The sequence below is a fragment of the Sus scrofa genome, chromosome 1 (assembly GCF_054392235.1).
Source record: "Sus scrofa isolate SSC_HxYL_T2T_F1_AM1 chromosome 1, Sscrofa_HxYL_maternal_Yorkshire_Landrace_v2.0, whole genome shotgun sequence".
NCBI lineage: Eukaryota > Metazoa > Chordata > Mammalia > Artiodactyla > Suidae > Sus > Sus scrofa.
In genome coordinates this window covers 5,206,657-5,227,904 of record NC_139383.1, presented here as the reverse complement: position 1 = coordinate 5,227,904, position 21,248 = coordinate 5,206,657, and the positions used below count along the sequence as shown (strand labels likewise).

At 37.1% G+C, this 21,248-nt stretch overlaps 1 protein-coding gene across 2 annotated transcripts in view; it reads left to right on the top strand.

Annotated features, from left to right (window-relative positions):
• Positions 1–21,248, top strand: part of PACRG (parkin coregulated) — a 500,701-nt gene that overhangs the window by 266,825 nt on the left and 212,628 nt on the right. For both annotated transcript variants that reach the window (XM_021071855.2, XM_085022303.1), the window contains exon 4: positions 17,717–17,866. In XM_021071855.2, coding sequence (XP_020927514.1) covers positions 17,717–17,866 — 150 coding nt within the window. The remainder of the gene's footprint in view (positions 1–17,716; positions 17,867–21,248) is intronic.

Here is a 21,248-nt window from a genome sequence, read left to right as displayed (position 1 = left end):
ATCATCTTGACTTAAATGCATATTACTTTTATTTTTATTGTTTCTTTTGGTAATCACAGTATGTAAAGTTATGACTTTGCTTCTATGTGCAATTTTGAATTAATTCCATTTATTTTGCTATGCCTGTTTCTCCTTGTCACTATTTATAGTTCGTATTTATTTGATGATTCATTTGAAAAAATAATACTTAAAATTTCCAAATATTTAGGGATTTTGTTCTTATTGTTATTTTATTTATATTTAATTCTTGTGGCAAGAGACTATGGCTTCTGCTCAACTTACCTTTTTTTAGAATTAACTGAGGCTCTTATTAGGAATGCTGAGTACTGTCATCATGGAAGTTGAAAAGAAAGTGAATTCTCTACATGATATAGATCTTAATATATATTTATTCTACCAAGATTTTCAAATAATTTATTTTTTTTCACAATCTGTTAAGTCAAAAATAGAAAATTATGCAATAGTTTCTGACTCCAAAAGCAAGGAAACCACCACAACTGACACTCCTGAAAGCTTTCAATGGGCTAGGTGCGTTCCTGGAGTCATGTTATGCAATCCAGCTACTGTAATCCTCATTTTACAGGTGACAAAGTTGAAGCATGTAAAATTCAAGAAATTCATCCATGGTAGGGAGTTCCCGTTGTGGCGCAGTGGTTAACGAATCTGGCTAGGAACCATGAGGTTGCGGGTTCGATCCCTGGCCTTGCTCAGCGGGTTAAGGATCTGGCATTGCTGTGAGCTGTGGTGTAGGTTGCAGATGAGGCTCAAATCCTGCGTTGCTGTGGCTCTGGCGTAGGCCGATGGCTGCAGCTCCAATTAGACCTCTAGCCTGGGAACCTCCATATGCCATGGGAGCAGCCCAAAAAATGTCAAAAAGAAAAAAAAAAATTCACCCATGTTATACGATAGCCAAATGATAGGAGTCTCCTGAGGATCTTGTCTTCTTTACAAAACCTCAGTGTTGTATCTACCACTGCAAATGACTTTTTTTAGGTACACTAGAATATTTACAGAAATTAATCATATGCTAGGCCATAAAACAAGTCTCAAAAACTACCAAAGCATGGAAATCATGCAAAGCATATCATGTAACCAAAATGCAATTTATATTAGAAATCAATTTTTTAAAGCAATAACTAAAGCATTCCCATATATTTGAAATATTTACATACTTTTACATACCCCATGGGTCAGTCAAATAATAAACTCTAATTAAATTATAAAGAATTTTAACACAATGATGAAAATATCACTTAAATTATATCTTAAAAAATTAGAATAATATTACGTGAATGTATTACAAAATTACATTAAAGTTTTTGCCACATATAACATGATAAAAACAATGTTTAGGAGAAAATGTGTAGCTTTAAATGTAGTATCAGAAAAGAAAAAATGGGGCGTTCCCGTCATGGCTCAGTGGTTAACGAACCCTACAAGTATCCTTGAGGATGTGGGTTTGATCCCTGGCCTCGCTCAGTGGGTTAAGGATCTGGTGTTGACATGACCTGTGTTGTAGGTTGCAGACACAGCTTGGATCTGGTGTTGCTGTGGCTGTGGTGTAGGCTGGCAGCCACAGCTCCAATTCGATGCCTAGCCTGGGAATCTCCATATGCCATGGATGCAGCCTTAAAAAAGACAAAAAGACAAAAAAATAAAAAGAAAATAAAAGAAAGGGGAAAATAGTAAGTTAAGCATCCATATCAATAAGTGACAGAAAGGACAGTAAAAGAAAGTCAAAGGAAGAATAGATTATTAATGTAAAAATGTAGTAAAATAAAAATCAAAAACAGCTATGGAAATGAGAGGACCAAAAGGAAATGTTGATTGTTTCAGGACATGATTAATAAAATCAACAGACACTTGTAAAAGCTTAAAAATAAAAAATGAAAGAAGGTAAAATTAACCAATACTAGAAATGAAAAAGGGAATATTATACAGACCTTACAGACATCGACAGTATCTTGATAAGATATTATGATCAATTTTATACCTAAAACTTTAAAATTTCAATTAAATAGTCAAATTTTTGAGATATATATCTTACCAAAATTGATACCAGAAAAATAGAAAATAAGTTAAAAACAAACAGTAATACAATTGAAAAAATTAAATTAGTAATTAAATTTTCTCACACAAATTAACTATAACTCAAGATTCACATAGCCTCACTGGCTAGTTGTCTCAAAGACGTAAAGAAGAAATAATTTAAATCTGGCCCAAATTTTCTCAGAGAGTAAAAATGGAGAATATACACTCAGACTCATTTTATGATGCAACATAAATTTGATACCAACAAGGACATTACAAGAAATTACAAGAAGGGATCTTTTAGGACAATATCATTCATGAATATCAGTGAAAATTTTCTGAGCAAAATTACTAGCCAATTGAATCCATTGACATATAAAAATGATAGTACCTCATGACAAAATTTTATTTCAGGAAGATAAGATTGGCTTAACGTTAGAAAAATCAGTTAATGCCATTTACATTTGTGCATTAAAGGGTAAAAAGCATGTGATCATCTCAAATCATGGTAAAAATACATTTGCTAAAATTCAACACCCATTTTTATTTTTAAAGCAAAGAATAGAAGGGAATTCTCTTAATATGATAACGGAATTTTTTTCCAATCAGAGCAGGCTAGGTTATATTGAAATAACAGCCAGTGTCCAAAATCAAAAGCTTAAAACAATAAATGGCTTATAATAAAGGTTTGTTTCTCACATCTACTCCTCACCTATTGCAGGTTGATGGGGCGGGGGAGATTCTGCTCATCATAGTTGCTTGGTGGCCAGAATGTGTAATCCTATATGAATAATATATTGTAGATTCTGTTACATTCTTTTGAAGAGTATCAGTTCTAATTTTAATGGACAGTTAACCTGCTAAATACAAACTTCAAACTGTCTCCCTAGGGATGAACCGCAGGCTAAGTTTTTTCATCTTCATTTTCATCTTTCAGCCTCTGCCTATCATTCGGGCCTACTGGCATCTCTCTCATGTGTGTAATCCTTAGAGATCAGCTAGGGCAGAGTTTCCATGCAGGCTTTTCTTTGTTTACCTCATGTGTGGGTCTCTACCTTCCAGAGTGCTCCCCCCTCTAATTTTCTGCAGGCTTTGCCAGCACAAAACTCTCCACTCTTGACACCGTGCATATGTATACCTTCTACTTCCTTCTGCCTCAGGACACACACCTTAGTTCTCAGAGGCACAAAGCTTTCAGTTCACAAATCTTACCTAGTACACCTCCATCTCCCAAGATCAGACTCCCATCCAGTTTCTGCCTACCTTCCATTCTTTAGCATGTCATTCAAGGATTCCCATTGAATATCCAGCTCCAAATTATGTTTTTGACTTAATTTCTTATGTTCTAGCCAAAACTGATTATGCTACACCCCATGCTCTAGCCAAACTGGTTGTGCTGTAGAACTTGTCTTGTGCTTTTCTAATTATGTATCTTTGTTCTTTTTTGAGGATACCCATTGTCACATATCCCCAAATGCCTAAATGTTAAGGAAGCTTCAAAGCCCAGTTCCAATAGGAATTATCCTGGAGAGCCTCTTCTGATTCCCTTCCCTCTCCCAACCCTCACCTCCAGTCCTCTCCCACCTGCCTTCCTTTGCCCACAGAACTTTCTATCTTCCTCTCTTATACCACTTAGAACATGGTGTTAGAAAGCAGTAGGCCCCCACAGCATCTAATGTACTGGCTAGTACAGGGAAGATGCATCAGAACATTTGCAAAATTAAATTAATCAGGAACATACCTGCTGTTTGTACTGAAATGTGTATAGGAGTAATAATCAAAAGCGTGAAATGGCCACTTAGGCTTCGCCTCTGTACCGTGTATTATATAAAAACTACCTTCTAAAAATCCCTAATATGAAACAGCAAATAAAGAGTATGATGATATACTGCTTTCCATTTATTAGGGAAATTATTTACGTAGTGAGAGTAATTGTTTATTCATCTGCATCCATTCATGTGTTTCTTTTTATTTATGAGCAGCAACATACATTTGTGAGATGGTCTACTAGGTGGCAAGGTGACCTTGACTGCTAAAGAATTATAGAAATATCACTGATCTACAAATAGACAGAACCTAAGACAGTGGCCTCATTAGGAGGGCTCTAATGAGCTGAGGTCACCCAGCTATAAAGGACAAACATGCACAGACACAGCTGAAGCAGTCTGGACAATAACATTTTCAAAAGCAAAATGGTCTTTTTAAAGAACACCCAGTGGGAAAAAAATACACCAAGTAAGGATAAAATAACAGAGTCTGTATCACGATACAAAAATTGTTTTGAGAATTCTATTTAATTAGAAAGGAAGGAGTCCATTTGAAATGCATAATTCTTTGTGATCTAATGATTTTACTTTTTCCTCTTTAAATTTTCCAGGTAAATTATTTAAAAGTGACAAAAAAGTAGTAATTCTAAATTTAAGAATATATTAATTCTTCTAAAAATACACAAAAAAGTGGTGTATTATTTAAGATTATCTTGGTTACAAGATACAAAAAAGAAAACTAATTCAAATTGTCATAAAGAATTAGGTTTGCTTAATAATTCACATAACTGAAAAATCCAGGGTCTCATTTCAGACTTAATTTAATTTGATGACTTATCAATGTCACTCTTGTTCTGTTTTATGCATGGTTATCTTTTTTTTTAATGATTTTTATTTTTTCCATCATAGTTATTTTACAGTATTCTGTCAGTTTCTGCTGTACAACATGGTGACCCAGTTACGCATACATGTATACATTCTTTTTTCTCACACTATCATGCTCCATCATAAGTGACTGTAGTTCCCAGTGCTATCCAGCAGGATCTCATTGCTTATCCATTCCAAAGGCAATAGTCTGCCTCTATTAACCCCAGACTGCCAGTCCATCCCACTCCCTCTACCTCCCCCTTGGCAACCACAAGTCTATTCTCCAAGTCCATGATTTTATTTTCTGTAGAAACGTTCATTTGTGCTGTATATTAGATTCCAGATATGTGATATCATATGATATTTGTCTTTCTCTTTCTGACTTACTTCACTCAGTATGAGAGTCTCTAGTTCCATCCATGTTGCTACAAATGGCATTATTTTGTTCTTTTTATGACTGAGTAGTATTCCATTATGTATGTATACCACATCTTCTTAATCCATTCATCTGTTGATGGACATTTGGGTTGTTTCCATGTCTTGGCTGTTGTAAATGGTGCTTCAGTGAACATACGGATACATGTATCTTTTTCAAGGAAAGTTTTGTCTGGATATATGCCCAAAAGTGGGATTTCTGGGTCATATGGTAGTTCTATATTTAGTTTTCTGAGTACCTCCATACTGTTTTCCACCATGGTTGTACCAATTTACATTCCCACCAACAATGTAGGAGGGTTCCCTTTTCTCCACACCCTCTCCAGCATTTGTTATTTGTGGACTTATTGTTTTATGCATGGTAATCTTAAAGCTGGCTCCCTTTTTGGCCTCAGGTTGCTCTGAGTAGATCCTCGGACTACATGCTCACTTATTTATACAGGTAGGAAAGAATATGTCATTGTCCTTTAATTTCCAGAAAAAATAGAAATCAGAGATTCACTGAGATTGCACCAGCTAGAGGCCCATGCCCAGCTTTTAACTGTGGTCGCAGGAGATGGAACATGCTGACTCAGTTAACTCACATCATGTGACCTACCCATGGTACCAGTCAGCGAAAGTGAAAAGAGCTAACTTCTCAAAACACCATGAATTCTATGGCAGAGACATTTACTGCACACCAAATATCTCTCTGCTCCTTAGTATTTCTGTCACGTGGTTATGTGGAACCATGGGACTAACTCTGCCAATGGGCAGTGAATGGAAAAGAGAGGTGTGTGTTCCCTTCAAACTAAGCATTCCAAAGCCAATGCACAATCCTCTCTCTCTCTCCTCTCAGCCCAATGTTTACATGAATTGAATGTCTACCATGGATGAGAAATGGTCCTTTTCTGTGTGAAGCCACTTAGATTTTAGGGTTGATCTCTTACTACAGCAAACTTAACCCCCACTGAACCATTGATATTCCCACATGAGAATTCATAGCTATTGAGGGCAATGGAATCTGGAATCTTACAGCGTAAAACATCCATTTCCTGGAGAAGCTTCAGTAGGTGGTGCCAGAGACCATGGTTCTCTGCCCCCTCTGAGAATTGGTGTGGCCCCGGGAAATGCTTGGCTCTGGCTCCGGGTTCTAGCACTGCCTCTACCGTTTTGTGCAAGTTAGTCCATCTCCTTGAGTTTGAGAGATTAGTCCTCACCTCCACCATAAGGGAATTACCACCACCCCAGAGAGTTGTGGTCATTAAGGGAGGTCAAGTAGAAATGCCCAGGTCGGATGATAAGTAGGCTCTTAATAAGCAGCAAGTGTTGTGTTGAATACCAGCAGCCATAGCTGGATGGGGCTGGGCCATCCAGCCACCTGATGGGTACTGCCCTTTCTCTCTACCCATTTCTCTTACATTAATCTGTCAATTGCCTTACTGCCTTTAATTCCCCCATTAAAGAAAGTCATAATAGAAAACCTAGTTTCCCTCTATGTGAACTCCTACACAGAAATAATGTGTTAGTAGATGCAAGATGATAGCAATCTGAGTCAGAGATTAGACCTTCTCAGAAGTATTTAAACAGTTACCTGGTCACTTGCCAGAGGAAAAATTCCTTCTGGACCTGTGAGGGTGAATAAAAATCAGGCTTAGCCCTGTGTGCATAAGAAAAAAGACTCAGAGCAATCCAAAGTAAAAATGATGAGAATGGAGATTATAGCTATCCATGCCAGAAAGCCACAATAGACTAAAAGAGACGAAAAGCTAAAAATAGCACCACTGCGTTTTCAAACTGAATTCACCACATATTGACCACCTTTCCCATTCTCAAATAAACAAATTCTAACTCTCATCCCGTATAGTGGGATAGCTCAGAGCAAGGGCTCTGAAGTCAGACAGACGATGTGGTCACAGTTCAAATTCTGCCACATACCAGCTATCAGTCAAGGCACCACTTTGGGGCTCAGTTTATAAAATTAAGATGAAAACAGCACCCAACTATGGGCTATTGGTTTAGTGATTAAATGAGGCAATGCATTTTAAGCTCTTAGCAGGGGATGTGGTCTGTGATAAATGTCGTCATCATCTTCTGTCTGGACTATGGCCACCGTTACCACCACCATCATCCTCTGTCTGGACTATGGCCACAGAGTCTGGTCACCCAGGCTGAGACCTCTTATGGGAATCTTTGTCCTTCCACGTGAGAGCTGAGCTCTAATCAGGCAATGACACGACTGCAGAGGGCTGCTTGCTTTCTCGGAAGATGCTGGGAAACCTAGCTCCATTACGATGATTTGTTCTCCAAGAACAGACCACTTGAGCTCAGGTTCCAGTCTACATTTAGGCTGATTGTTCAAAGTCCCTGCTGGATCCTGTGTTGTCTGTGAAGCACTGGATGTTTCTCCTGAACAGGCTCCAAGTCTGGCACTGTTGTCCACTGGGATCTAGTGGGATGCCAGGAAGAAGTGGGGTCTCACCACAGTGAGCACAGGCCTTGGGCTCATTCAGACATTCCCCAGCTGACCATTAACTAACTGTGTGGTTTTGGTAAATTAATTATTTCATCTTTCCCAGGGGATTATAAAACCAACTTCCCAGACATTGTGTAACAATTAACAGATCATACAAATAGGAGGTTTATCATGGTGCCCAATCAAAGTGGTAATAATAGCACATTATTATTTTTAACTCCTTAGTATTCCTTCATGGTTGTGTCTCTGCAGACTTCCTAACTTTGGGTCATAAAAAATTGATAAATTTGGATTCTGTAACTTTCATCTAAGTTACAATTAAAATGTTAGATGGAAACTGGACCAGGTCAAGTATGGACCTCTACAATATTCTAGTAGGGGCCACATAGGTTGATACCAAACCATCAGGGCATATGACTTAAATTCAGGTATTCACACAGTAAAGAAAAAATAAAAAACCTAACTTTTCAACCATTTATGTACCTTGCCTACAAGAGAGGTCTTGCCAGATGCCTTGCAGTATAGTCTGTTTATGACCTACTTTTATGAGTAAACCTATTAGAATGCATGAGGTAAGCTTGACCTGACATTCCAGAGAGCTCACTCTGACTCCTGGTAATCACTGCTATTTTCCTGGGAGCCCCCAAGTTGCTTGCTTAAATAATCAGTCCTAGAATTGTTCCAGATATTGAAGTCAAGCTTGGCAATGTGTAGTTTTTCAGACTCCTTCTTTGGGGAGGATAGGGCAGCTCCTCTTCGAAAATTAATGTTTTTACCCATCTTCTATTTTGTAGCATAGCTCTCAACTTTCTTGTTTTGTGAAAAGCCTGTGTGTATTGTATCCTTCTTCATAGTCCACTACTTCTGTTATCTTAAAGCTGCAGCAAATTTAGACACTTTTTCTCAACCAGAGAAAAAGCCTAACTGTAATTCTTAGAAGCAGTGCCTGCTTGTCACTGCAGATTGTCATTGAGTTTTCCTCTAAGAATGGTGCCAAGGCTGGCTAACTCCTTCCTTTGGTCATCATTCCATCTGTCAGCCGACTCCTTCAAGCTAAACTGAGCCAGCAGTGAAGGGACAAGGGAACAGGGTGCTCCAAAGAGACAAATCCTCCTCTGCTTTCTGACAAAGCAGGATACTGGTAAATTGACTCTCAATTACTGTTAGAGGCTTCAGTATGAAGGAGCACAGACACAGGCCCAATCTTGTTTGCAACAAGACTGATAAAGAGTGTGTTGGATTACACTGTTCTTCAGGTTCCTTTATGTCTGGAAAGTTGTGAGTACTAAATAGATCATGCTAGTGACTACAACCTTGAGACCATTTTGGTAACTGAATACTGTCATTTCCTTAATTTGTATGTGTCCCTAGAAGTGAAATGGGTTTCTTGAAGACAGCGTATATATGGGTCTTGTTTTTGTATCCATTCTATGTCTTTTAGTTGGGGTGTTTAGTCCATTAACATTTAAGGTAATTATTGATATGTATGTTCTTATTGTCATTTTATTAATTGCTTTGGATTTGTTTTTGTTGCCCTTTTTTCTTCCCTTCTTTTGTTCTCTCCTCTTCTGGTTTGATGACTATCTTTAGTGTTGTAGTTGAGTTGATTTTTCTTACTTGTTTGTGTATCAATTGTAGATTTTTGGTTTGCAGTTATTCTGAAGTTTTGATATGAGTCAGTATATATATATATATATATATATATGTATATATATATATATATATATACAAGATTGCTTTAAGTTGTTGGTCTCTTAGTTGCAAGTGCATCTCCAGTGTCCTGCATTTGTTCCCACCTCTTCTCATGATTTCGGATTTTGGTGGCATAATTGTGCATGGATGATTTCGTATCTTTACTGTATATATACCTTTACTGGTGAGCTTTGTCATTTGTGGAATTTTTGTTTCCTGTTGCTGTCTTTTCTTTTCTGCCTAGAGAAATCCCTTTAGTATTGTTGTAAGGCTAGTTTAATGTTGCTGAATTCTCTCAGCTTTTGCTTATCTGTGAAGGTTTTGATTTCTCCTTCAAATCTGAATGAGAGCCTTGCTGGGTAGAGTAATCTTGGTTGGAGGTTTTTTCCTTTCATCACGTTAAGTATATCATGCCACTCACTCTGGCCTGCAGAGTTTCTGCTGAAAAATCTGCCAATAACCTTATCGGGGTTCCCTTGTGTGTTATTTGTTTCTTTTCCCTAACTGCTTTCAAGATTTTCTCTTTGTCTTTAATTTTTATTAATCAGTTTGATTAATATGTGTCTCAGTGTATTCCTCCTTGGGTTTATTTTTATGGTACCTGTTGTGCTTCCTGGATTTGAGTGAGTGGTTCCTTTCCATGTTAGGGAAGTTTTCAGTTATTATCTCTTGGAATATTTTTTCTGTCCCTTTCTCTCTCTCATCTCCTTCTGGCATCCCTGTAATACAGATGTTGGTACCTTTAACATTGTCCCAGAGTTCTCTAAGACTCTCTTCATTTCTTTTCAATCTTTCTTCTCTTTTCTGTTCTGCATCCATGATTTCCACTAGTCTGTCCTCCACCTCGCTTATTTGTTCTTCTGCCTCCTGTTGTTAGCTGCTTCTAATGAATTTTTTATTTCATTTATTGTATTTTGCACCTATTCTTGCTTAAGTTTTATATCTTGTATCTCTTTGCTCAGTGTTTCCTGTAAGTTATCCATCTTTGCCTCCAGTTTATTTCCAGTGTCTTGCATCATCTTCAGCATCAACAGTCTAAAGTCTTTTTCCTGGAGGCTGAGAATCTCCTGATCACTTAGCTGATTTTCTGGGGTTTTTTCTTTCTCCCTCATCTGAGTTATAGTTCTCTGTCTTTTCATTTTTACAGGTTTTTGGTGTGGTGACCTTTTTACAGACAATAGAGTTGCAGCCTCTCTTACTTCTGGTGTCTGCCTCCCTTGTAGCTGAAGTCGGTATGGGGGCTTGCTGTAGGCTTCCTGATGGGAGGCTTACTGCATGTCTATAATAGATGATCTAAGTCTCTGATGCTTTAATTGAGAACTCATACCACATCATATTTATCTCTATAGCAATCGAGTTCTATTTTGGAAGGAGAATAGTTTCTATAATTTTGAAACAAGTTTGATTTGGAAACATATGTATCATTGTTTGCTGTACAACAAAATGCTATACAACAAAAAATTGAAAATCAACTATACTCTAATTAAAAAATAATTTGAATTTCTTCTATTCTGAAAGTTAAAAACTTATATGATTAGTGCCCCCCAAGTAGCAAAATTTATATCTGTTTCAATCTAATTTGACTAATATGATATTCGTCTTGGCGATTTCAATTATTAATTATTTCAACAACAGAAAAATACATTAAAACATCTATAATAGGCAAATTCATAGAGACAGAGAGTAGATTAGAGGTTGCCAAGGGCTAGAGGGGAAGTAAGGGGGAGGGTTTTTTAAGGGGTATAGAGTTTCTATTTTGGGTGATGAAAAATTTTGGAAATAGATAGTGATCATATTATACTATATTGTGACTGTAACTAATACCACTGACTCACACAGTTAAAATGATTAAATAATATTTATATGTATTTTACATAGCAAAATAAAAATATATCATTTAAAATATTAATATAATTAAGAATGTTTCAAATACTAGTAAACCTAATGAAAATATCCAGAATACACATGAAAAAAATTATAACGCTTTTCCAAAGAGCTTAATAAAAAATAAGAACAATCAAAGACATACATGTTCCTAATGGAAAGAAGACTATTTTCTCCAAAATTACTCTTTAAATTTATTGGAAATTTTATTGAATTGTGAAGCATAATTTTTAACCTGACCAGATTATTCTAAATGTTGTCTCAAAATGTAAATAGTTAAGAATAATCAAAAAAACATTGAGAAAGAATAAGGGGATAGGGCTGGAATTCTGCCACATAAAACACATAAATTAGGGAGTTCCTGTCATGGTGCAGTGGAAACAAATCCAGCTAGTATTCCTGAGGATGCAGGTTTGATCCATGGCCTCATTCAGTGGGTTGAGGATCTGCCATTGCTGTGAGCTGTGGTATAGGTCTCAGATATGGCTCGAATCCTGGATCCCGTGGTATAGGCCAGCAGCTATAGCTCCAATTTGACCCCTAGCCTGCGAACTTCCATATGCCACAGGTGCGGCCCTAAAAAGAAAAAAAAATAGGTTATAATCATGAAGAGTAACAGAGAGATATGCAAAGGATGTTGATATATATTGTTAAAGCAGTTTAAAATACAAAGGTATTTTTTAAATGGAATAATATCCTGGGTCTGTATATGCCAGTGGTAGATATAGTCTCTATTGTCCATATCTGAACTTACAAATCTCGAGTATTTTGTGTTTACATTGTATTTTCAAAATGAGAGAATAGCGAAAATGTGCTTTATAACTTCCTTCGTTATTCGCTTGTATCTTATAAAGGTTTTCCTATTTTTAAAATATTTTTTCTATGACTTTAATAACTCTATAATTTTCCATTGTATGGATATACTGGATTTTGCTTAAATAAGCCAGTGTTTTGGAAACATTTAGATTGTTTCTTATTATAAATAATAGTGTTAATATACCCTTTCCTAAAGCTCTTGCTGCACAGCTGCATACTTCCTTTGACTAAATGCCCAGAAGTGAAAACACTGGGTCAAGTGTTCTATGCACGTTGTAGAAGGGTTGTGAGGGTTTACAGTATCATGTCTGTGACAGTTCCTCTTTTCCCAAACATATATCCATACTGAGGACTAAATTTTCCAGAACTTTTGTTAATATGAAATTCAAAATTAAAGAGTAGTGCTTCATTTCATTTATTTATCAAAGAAGTTGAACATTGTGCGATAGTAGTTGTTCATTTGTATTTATCAATTTGCGTACTATCTATTTATATTATTTGCCCATTTTAAAAATGATCAGTTTCAGTCTTTATTGGTTTGTGGCAGCTATTTTGTATATCAAGCATATTAACATTTATACCATGTGTCCAAAATATTTTAGAATTTTAGAATTGTTTGCTTTTGCATTTTGTTTGGTGTATCCAATTTTAGAAGAAGTGGAAATATTTCTATCTTTCCTGATTCTACAGTGGTGAATCATATCTAATAGCAGAAAAATGTTCTCACTTTGCAAAAATATCACAGCAATAATGGATTTTATGCTGGAGGAAAATCATACATGTAACTTATAACCATCTAAGATGAATAAGTTTTACCATTTTGACTTTAAATTATTTTTCCTTATTCTTCAACAATTTCTATATATCCAGAACCTCCGTCTTGTTGATTATACATGAAAGCGGTAAGCAGTACAATAGAAATCCAATTTTCTGAATAAAAAGGTTCCCCTGGTTGGTCTATAATGTCAGTAGATTTCTCATGTTAGACCTTTTTCAAATCCTTAAATCTTGAGTTCAAAGTCCTCCCTTACATCCTAAGAATAGTTTTCAGGCCCATCAACACAAGAATAAACACATCTTCTCTTTTAAGCTACAGAATCATATTCTCTTTATATATGTTAACATACTTTTTCAAAAGAAAAGAACTTTGTTTCAAAAAAAAATCTCTTTTTTATTTAATTCTATTGGGACAGTAAGAACAAAAAGACTTCCAGCTTAATGGTGTATCTTAATTCCCTGAGAATGAGGAAGAAAAATAGAGGAACTGAAGTAGAAATGGGCAATATAAAACAACCCCTGGATGAAGTTAAGGGGCTTTTATAGTTCACACCGTGGCTCTCTGTCACAGCAACGGCTGAAGTTTTAGAGCCATTCCCTGGTCTTTTAGGATGACTCGGGGTTGCATTTTAGATGCCATTAAGAGTAACATTTCAGGCGTTTTACTTGTCAGTCATTGCCAGTTCAGTAATATTTGTCACAATCATGTTAATTCAATCAGGTTTTCTGTTATATAAAATAATTATTTCCTAATAGCTATTATTACTATCCGTAGTGAGAAAGATTACCAATTTATCCTCAAGTGATCAATTAGCTATATGGCCTGGGATAAATGTAATCAAGAAATTTTGATATCATATTAATCATTAATGTATAAATTTACTACTTATTATATTTCACATGGCAAGACTCTTCTCTAACAGTAATAGTAGATAAACATATTTCAGCCTGTTTTATTGCAAGATATAGACATACTCCAAAAGAAGCCAGCATTTAGTTGGCACTATGGCTACCAAAATCTTTTCTACAATCACCAGCTGGGCTCTGCATATGCCCACATGACTATCTCTTCTAATAATTTCAATAGGTTCTTCTACTTGTAACTTTATAGTGTCAACAGAAAGGCTTTCTTGGGGGGAAAAAAGCTAAACCCTCAAAATGGCATGAAATTATATACACTCAATTATACATTTTAATATATAAAAATTAAAACAACACACTCATATAATTCCGTTTCAATGTCTAACCCTTCCTCACTAAGCAGTTTATAAAACATTTAGCTAGATGTAGCTGTGAGTCCTTTTTAAGAATGGGGTGTGACAGAGGGATGAATAGAGAGAGAGAAAAGACAGAAACCCAGAATCTTAAACATCTGATTCTCCTGGGTTACTAAGTCAAGACAGGATCTAGAGATCTTTTAGCTTGGGGAAAAGTGTTACATCCTCACTCTCCTTTATATGTATGGTTACACATACTGACATACTCCCTCCCACCATTTCTAAATGAGTTCAAGAAAAACATATACACAATTGTAAAAACTATTTTTAAGAGTGTTTCTTTGCTGTCTTGGGCTTTGTTTCCACATCACTAAGCAGAACTTTATTCTCTCTGAGCTGGAATAGATCTTATGAAAGAAGAAGTTCTTTATCTAAGAGGGAGCAATCTAGCATGCTGTCCTCTCTCCACCTAAGTAACATCTACTCATCCCTTAGGTCCTTACCTTTGTCTGGAAGCCTATGCTCTGGACTGGGCTGAATGCCCCCTTTGATTTTCTGCTTAAATATCCTATCCTTCTTATGAAATCTCAGCAGAAATCTGTAATATTTGGTCAGTATCTTCTTCCATACTATACAGGAAGCCCAAAGGAGCTGAGTACTATATCTTTCTAGTTCACTTCTATCTCCAGTTCCTAAAACAATGACTGATACATAATTCATTCTCAATAAATATTTTACAAATGCAGATTAAGTAAAGTAATATATGTAAAGTGCTCAGTTTAATTCTTGGCATATAGAAGTGCCCTGTACATGTTAGTTGTTAGTGTATGAACCATCACACACAGATATGTGCAGTACTGAACCCTAAACATGTTAAGCCTCATTGGTAGACTCTTTGAAAGAATGCCCACTGCCCATAATATTCAGAATGACATTTCTGCAGACTCCCACTTCTCTTCTGTTAAATGATAACCTCTGGCTTCCTGAAAAGACAAAACAACTTTTAGTTTGGATAAGACAAGAGAAAGGATCCCTACTACTGACTGCAAAACTATTTGCCCTTCTCCCTCTCCAACTTACTGTGGTTCTCTGAAGCTGTCTTCTTGCATATCTCATTACTACAGCTTTTAGTCTAAATTATAGCATTCTATTTTTAGTTGTTTTTCAGAATATATGGTATGGCCTACAGTGTGTCTAAATGCTGTAATAATGAGCCATCATGCAATCAAATTCCATAGTTATATTTAACTTGGTTCCCTGAGTTAAAGCTGAGCTATCTCTTCTTTGGATTCATGTTTACTTACAGACCAAATAGGAATGCAGGCTGAACTGGACCAGAAGTTGTGGTGCTTCCCTGAGGTGTTTTTCATGCCTCAACCCCCATTTTGCTGCTGGAGGAAATGAAGCTTATCACATTTTATTTTTTAAAACTTCCTAATGAGTCCAGAGGGAATAGCTGTAAAATCACTAAATGGTACCTTTTGTTGTTGGATTTTTAATTGAGAATTTAATTTGGTTGAAATTTACCCTGTCACCCTTGTGCCTGGCTAGTTTTCACTTTATTCTGTAGGAAATGGTATGAGGGAGACACTGAATTCTGAGCAGGTGGAGAGATCATCAAATATGCTTTAAGGAGGTTAATCCAGCAGCAGTGTGAAAAGACAACTTGAGGGAGCGGATAAAGATAGAAAGAAGGCAGGTGGGTTAGGAGTATAGCAGTGCTCCAGTGAAGAAGTGCCAAGGGCCAGAATCAGAAGAGAAATGGTGAGGATGGAGACCCAGGACAAGAAGACAGGTGGTGAGAATGGGGCCCCAGGACCAGAAGACAGGTAGTGAGGATGGAGCACCAGGACCAGAAGACAGGTGGTGAGGATGGAGCACCAGGACAAGAAGAGAGATGATGAGGATGGGGCCCCAGGACCAGAAGACAGGTAGTGAGGATGGAGCACCAGGACCAGAAGACAGGTAGTGAGGATGGAGCCCCAGGACAAGAAGAGAGGTGGTGAGGATGGAGCTCCAGGACCAGAGGAATGGAAGTGAGAATGAAGCCCCAGGACCAGAAGAGAGCTGGTGAGGATGGAGCCCTGGGACCAAAAGAGTAGTGAGGATGGGAACAGGACAGAAATTCAAGAGCTACTCCAAAAACAGAACAAGATGACTTTGCAACATGAGGAATGTGAAAGATGGGAAATGGGTTTCGACCCTCGTTGGCTAGGAACTTGGTTGTATGGATACTAAATGTGGGGTAAATAGGAAAAAGATAAAGTTTAGAGGGGAAACTCATCTTTTGAATAAACTGAATTTGAGGTGATCGCAAGATGCAGGCTACTGGAAATGTGAGCTGGAGTTCAAGACCAATATTAGGACTGACTCACAGGTATATATGTGACCATGGTATCGTTCCTTTGGACAGCCTGGTTCCTTTTGTACCTCCGTATGTGGCACATACTTTAAGGTCATAGTCAGTCTTTTCTTTAGAAGGTAGAATATGACAATTAAGAGCTCCTTTTTTTTGTCCTGAAGTAGTCCCTATATCAGTCACCACCTTGTCCTTCCGTAATAGATGCTTTATCTGGTTATTCTAAATCTTGAAATTTTTTTAGTCACACTTTAGAAAGTAAATAATAGGTTCCCATGGTTAAGGGCACTGAGACCAAGAAAGTGGGGGTGAGTTGGCCGAGTTTGCACAGTCAGTTATCAGTGTCCTGGTCTTCTGCATTCCCTACTGGAGTAAGTTAGACCCTGAAAGTGGGGGAATGCCGAATAACTTACTGTCTACTGTTTTGTCTCTGCTGTACAGCTTGTTACTGTGCATTCAAAATTGTTCTTTAAAAATGTTTTGTATTCCTTCTAAAGCTCTGAACATTTACAAAAAAAAAAAAATGTGGCCGTACAAGAGAAATTAGAACAACACTGTAAAACAACTATACGTTAGTAAAAGAAAAAAAAAAATTGCTGGGAGTTCCCCTTGTGGCTTAGCAGTAATGAACCCGACTAGTAACCATGAGGACATAGGTTTGATCCCTAGCCTCACTCACTGAGCTAAGGATCCGGCTTTGCCATGAGCTGTTGTGTAGGCTGCAGACAAGACTTGGACCCCATGTTGCTGTGGCTGTGGCACAGGCCCACAGCTGCAGCTCTGATTTGACCCCTAGCCTGGGAACTTCCATATGCCACCGTGCAGCCCTAAAAAGACAACAACAAAAAAATGCTTTTCTTCCTTACTTTTTTGAGAGTCTAAATATAATCACTTTATGATCAGTTCTACCAACAATGTTCAATGTTTGTAATCAGCCTATAGTTTCTACTTACACATACCATACCCAAGCCCCTTCTCCCCCTAAAATGTTTGTTTCACAGCAGTAGTTTTAAGCATAGCATGCATTGCTAACTGAAAGGGATTGTTGCATAAAAATTTATCTGTTCTCAACCTTCGTGGGATCCTTTAACTCTAGTGACACCAACTGATCTTTTATCTTTCATGCTACCTATACATCACCAGCCTCTTCTGTGAAGGACAATGAGCTGCTTTCTTAGGGTTGGTAAGGAATCAGTACAAGTTGGGAGGACAATAATACATAAACCATGTATTTAGATCCTGTTTATAGCACGACAAGGCGCAGTACATCATTCATAGCTGTAATAATCAAGGCTCATCCCATTGGTGATCCCCAGTGGAGCACAGTTTAATTAGACGGTCTATGACACTACTTTGTCTTAACATTGTAGAAATTAACGCTTTCTGTGTTCCGCTTGCTCCCTTTCCTACTGTGTAGATGCCTTGAACCTCCGAAACCGACAGGTCATCTGCGTCACTCTCAAAGTCCTCCAGCATCTGGTTGTGTCGGCTGAGATGGTGGGTGAAGCTCTGGTGCCCTATTACCGTCAAATCCTCCCCATCCTGAACATCTTTAAGAATATGAATGGTGAGTTATTCCATGAGTCAAAGTGTCTTTTAAGCACTGAAAAAGGAAGTAGATTTAATTAGCAACCCATTCAGGATTTATTATGGCATATAAACCAAGATCCATTGGAGATCTACATAGCATAATTCCCAGCCCTTCTCCACCTACTCCCTAGGGAAATAGAAAAATTAACAGCTTCACGTATTACTCCTCACATGTACAGCTTCCTTACTCAGGACAGAAGCGCTGAAGCAGTTTTATAATCTTCCAATAATTAAACTGTAAAGTTTTTTCTAACAGTCTTTTGAATACATTACTAGATTTTCAGTTTGCCCTTTCTCTTGATGGCAATTGTACCTTTAGGTATTTCCTGTTAAAATGATATTTGGTGTTTATTAACTGATTTAAGATGAATTTTCAAAGCAACATTATTAAAATCTGGTAAGGTGGTTTGAAGTTCTAGTACATGTTCTCCTATTTTAAAAAAAAAATAGAAGAATAGGTAATTTGTAGTTACTTAGTTGATGGTGAGTATTGATTAAAAATATATATATGCCGATGCGTTTATTTTTTAAAATATCATTCCATAAGCTTTGGAAAGTACTGATGGGCTCGAATGAATCTGCTTCCACTCTAACAAAGGCGTTGGCAAATTGTGCCGACCTCCTGGCAAGCGGTGCATGTACATCCGTTCATTGATTGTGATTTTCCTTTCGTCCCTCTTGAAATGATGTGAATCTAATTTTCTTTCATGTTGCTAACTTTGAAGTTCCATACCTCTCTTATGCATGGAGTAAGTCAACATTTGAAGTTGATTTCTGACAGCCATGTAAATAAGTTAGCAATTTAGTGGAACAGTGCATGAAAATTTTGCAACATGATCTGCTTATTGTACATAAAAGAAAAAAAAATAGCAAACAAAAAAACTAAATGTATGACAGCTTCTGTCGCAAACAAGCCTTTCGTTTGGAACTGTTCTTTTTCATGGAATTCCTAAATTGCTTTTAAATGTCTCCTTAATCAACCCTACTATCCAGGAAATCATGGAATCTTCAGACTCTTTAGCTGCCTACTTATATGTTTAACATTAAACATTCTTAGTAAAAAAAAAAAAAGAAAGAAAAGACTTCAATTGAGCTTATGGGAGTTTAAGAATGCTCATCATGGAAGGAGTTGGTATCCATTCCAAAATGCCTAAAAACTGCAAAGTTAATGTGGACATTTAGATGAGAAGTTTACTCTTTCAGGAAAGTAATAATTGGGTGTTAGTAATTCAGTTTCTTATGGTCTAAACTGAAAGTTGTAGTAACTTTCTACTATGTGGAAAATACTTGCACTTCCATTTTGTGGGAAATACTTGCTTAAATATTCTTGATTTATAATTCATATTTTTACTGTATAGCAGCATCAAATAAGAGAGATAAAGACAGAAATGAAAGAATCTGGGAGCACGCACCCCCAGAAGTCTCAGTTGCAGTTAACATTTTTGAAGGATGTGATTCACAAATGTTTCCTCAGTAGTCCTCACAGAAACCTATGATAAATGTACTATGACTATTTCCATTTTTCTTTCACTATAGACGTTGCCTCCTAGTGACTCCTCCCCCACATAAACGTTTCCTTCTGTGCTTGCCCGCCATGGAAGATGAGTGCCAGCACCCCCTCTCCCTTACTTGTGTGGGAGAAGGGGGCCACTGCCACACACCTTCATGCTCTCCTTGTCCTTCGGTAGGATCCAGGACTGAAATCGAGGCATCATTTCATATCCTTGGATAAAAGAAGAAAAACAGTGATATTCAAAGGATGATCCGATTCTCCCTATCCTCAAGGAGCCCCATAAAGAAAAATAAATACAGCTGCCACCAAGACAGATAAATCTCTCTTGGGAGCTGTGGACCATTAAACAAAACCCAGCAGTTCCTACATCTTCCTCGTTATATGACTTGTTTAATTCTTTAACTTACAGACGTTCTTCTGCTTAACATAAGAAGTGCTTGGGTTTAGGACTATAACCCTACTCAGATTTTATCAAAAGGGAGAATTTATATTACGGCCTTAATTTGTCCTACACATAGCTAATTATTTTGGACCATTTCTAAATATATGCACCAGGAATTTTACATTTAACTATTTTTCTGGTTAATATCATTCTGACATTTGAGAGGAAAAAATATTAGCTTCAGCTTCATTTCCTACTTATCTTAGAAACCTGTCAGTACAATGCCAGAATGCAGTTTGCTTGATTTCCAGAGGGTCATAGTACAGAATTGGAGCACTCTAGCTATAAAACTTAAAACTAGTCTTCAAAGTGGCGATGTTACAGATCCAGTTCCACCAGTAGAAACTTATCACAGGATTCCCAATTTATTTTAATTATAATACTACTTTGTATTTTCAGTCTAAAAATAATTTAGCCTTACTAGCATTTTAACAGATCTTTATTTATGATTATGTAAGTCATATTCATAGAACCAGATATAGTTTTCAATTTAAGCAGATGTTTTTAGTAACAGAAGTATTTACTTACAATTAAAATTAAAGTAGAAATCCATAGCATGTAGCATCAGAAAAAAATTTCACCCTCAATTCCAATGTATTTAAACAATTTCATACCTTTCTGTTTCCTCTTTCCTTACCTCCATGTAATCAATATCTTGTTAAATTCAGATTCAAAGAGATTTCTTTCCAGTCCTACAACAAAATATTTTTGATGATGAGATTCTATATGAATGGCTGAATGAGAGAGAGACTATTCCTTCAAATGTAATGACCTTGTCCTTCTGTTGCTATTCCCTTGAAGCACAAGCTTCAGCATAATTTCTACTGCCTGCTCTTTTCAGCAATTACTCTTCTATTTTAACGTCAGCTGGACTTCCCCTGAAATGATCAGAGGGCTGAGCAGCTAGCGATTGCACCACCAGCTCAGTGGTCTGGTGGGAAGTAACGCAGAGCAGAGAGGAGCAGATGACACTGGTAGCACCGATCCGTGTCCCCATCTGCACCTCTGCAGGAATGAAAACTTCCAACCTGCCCCCCAAGATCAGCCCGCTTCTAGGAGAAAGAGTGGTTTGTGTTTTATTTGTGAGTAACATACTTTCACAGGTTTAATTAGGCTATAGTTAAAAAACAGCAGGTAGACAGGTGAATTATGATGTAACATTTTGGAACAAGAAGAGATATGACCTTTGGCAAGTCATGGAACTTCTCCAAACTTACATTTCTTCATCTACACAAAATGTCTGTAATAATATAAGGTTTTCTGTAAGGTTGGCATAACAATTGCGATCTTAGTCTCCCTTTTGTGTAGGGCCAGGCCTTCACTGAGCATTAAGTGACATGGTCATCATCATCATATGACATTGTATACACATGCAAGGGACATATAGGACATTATATACAAATA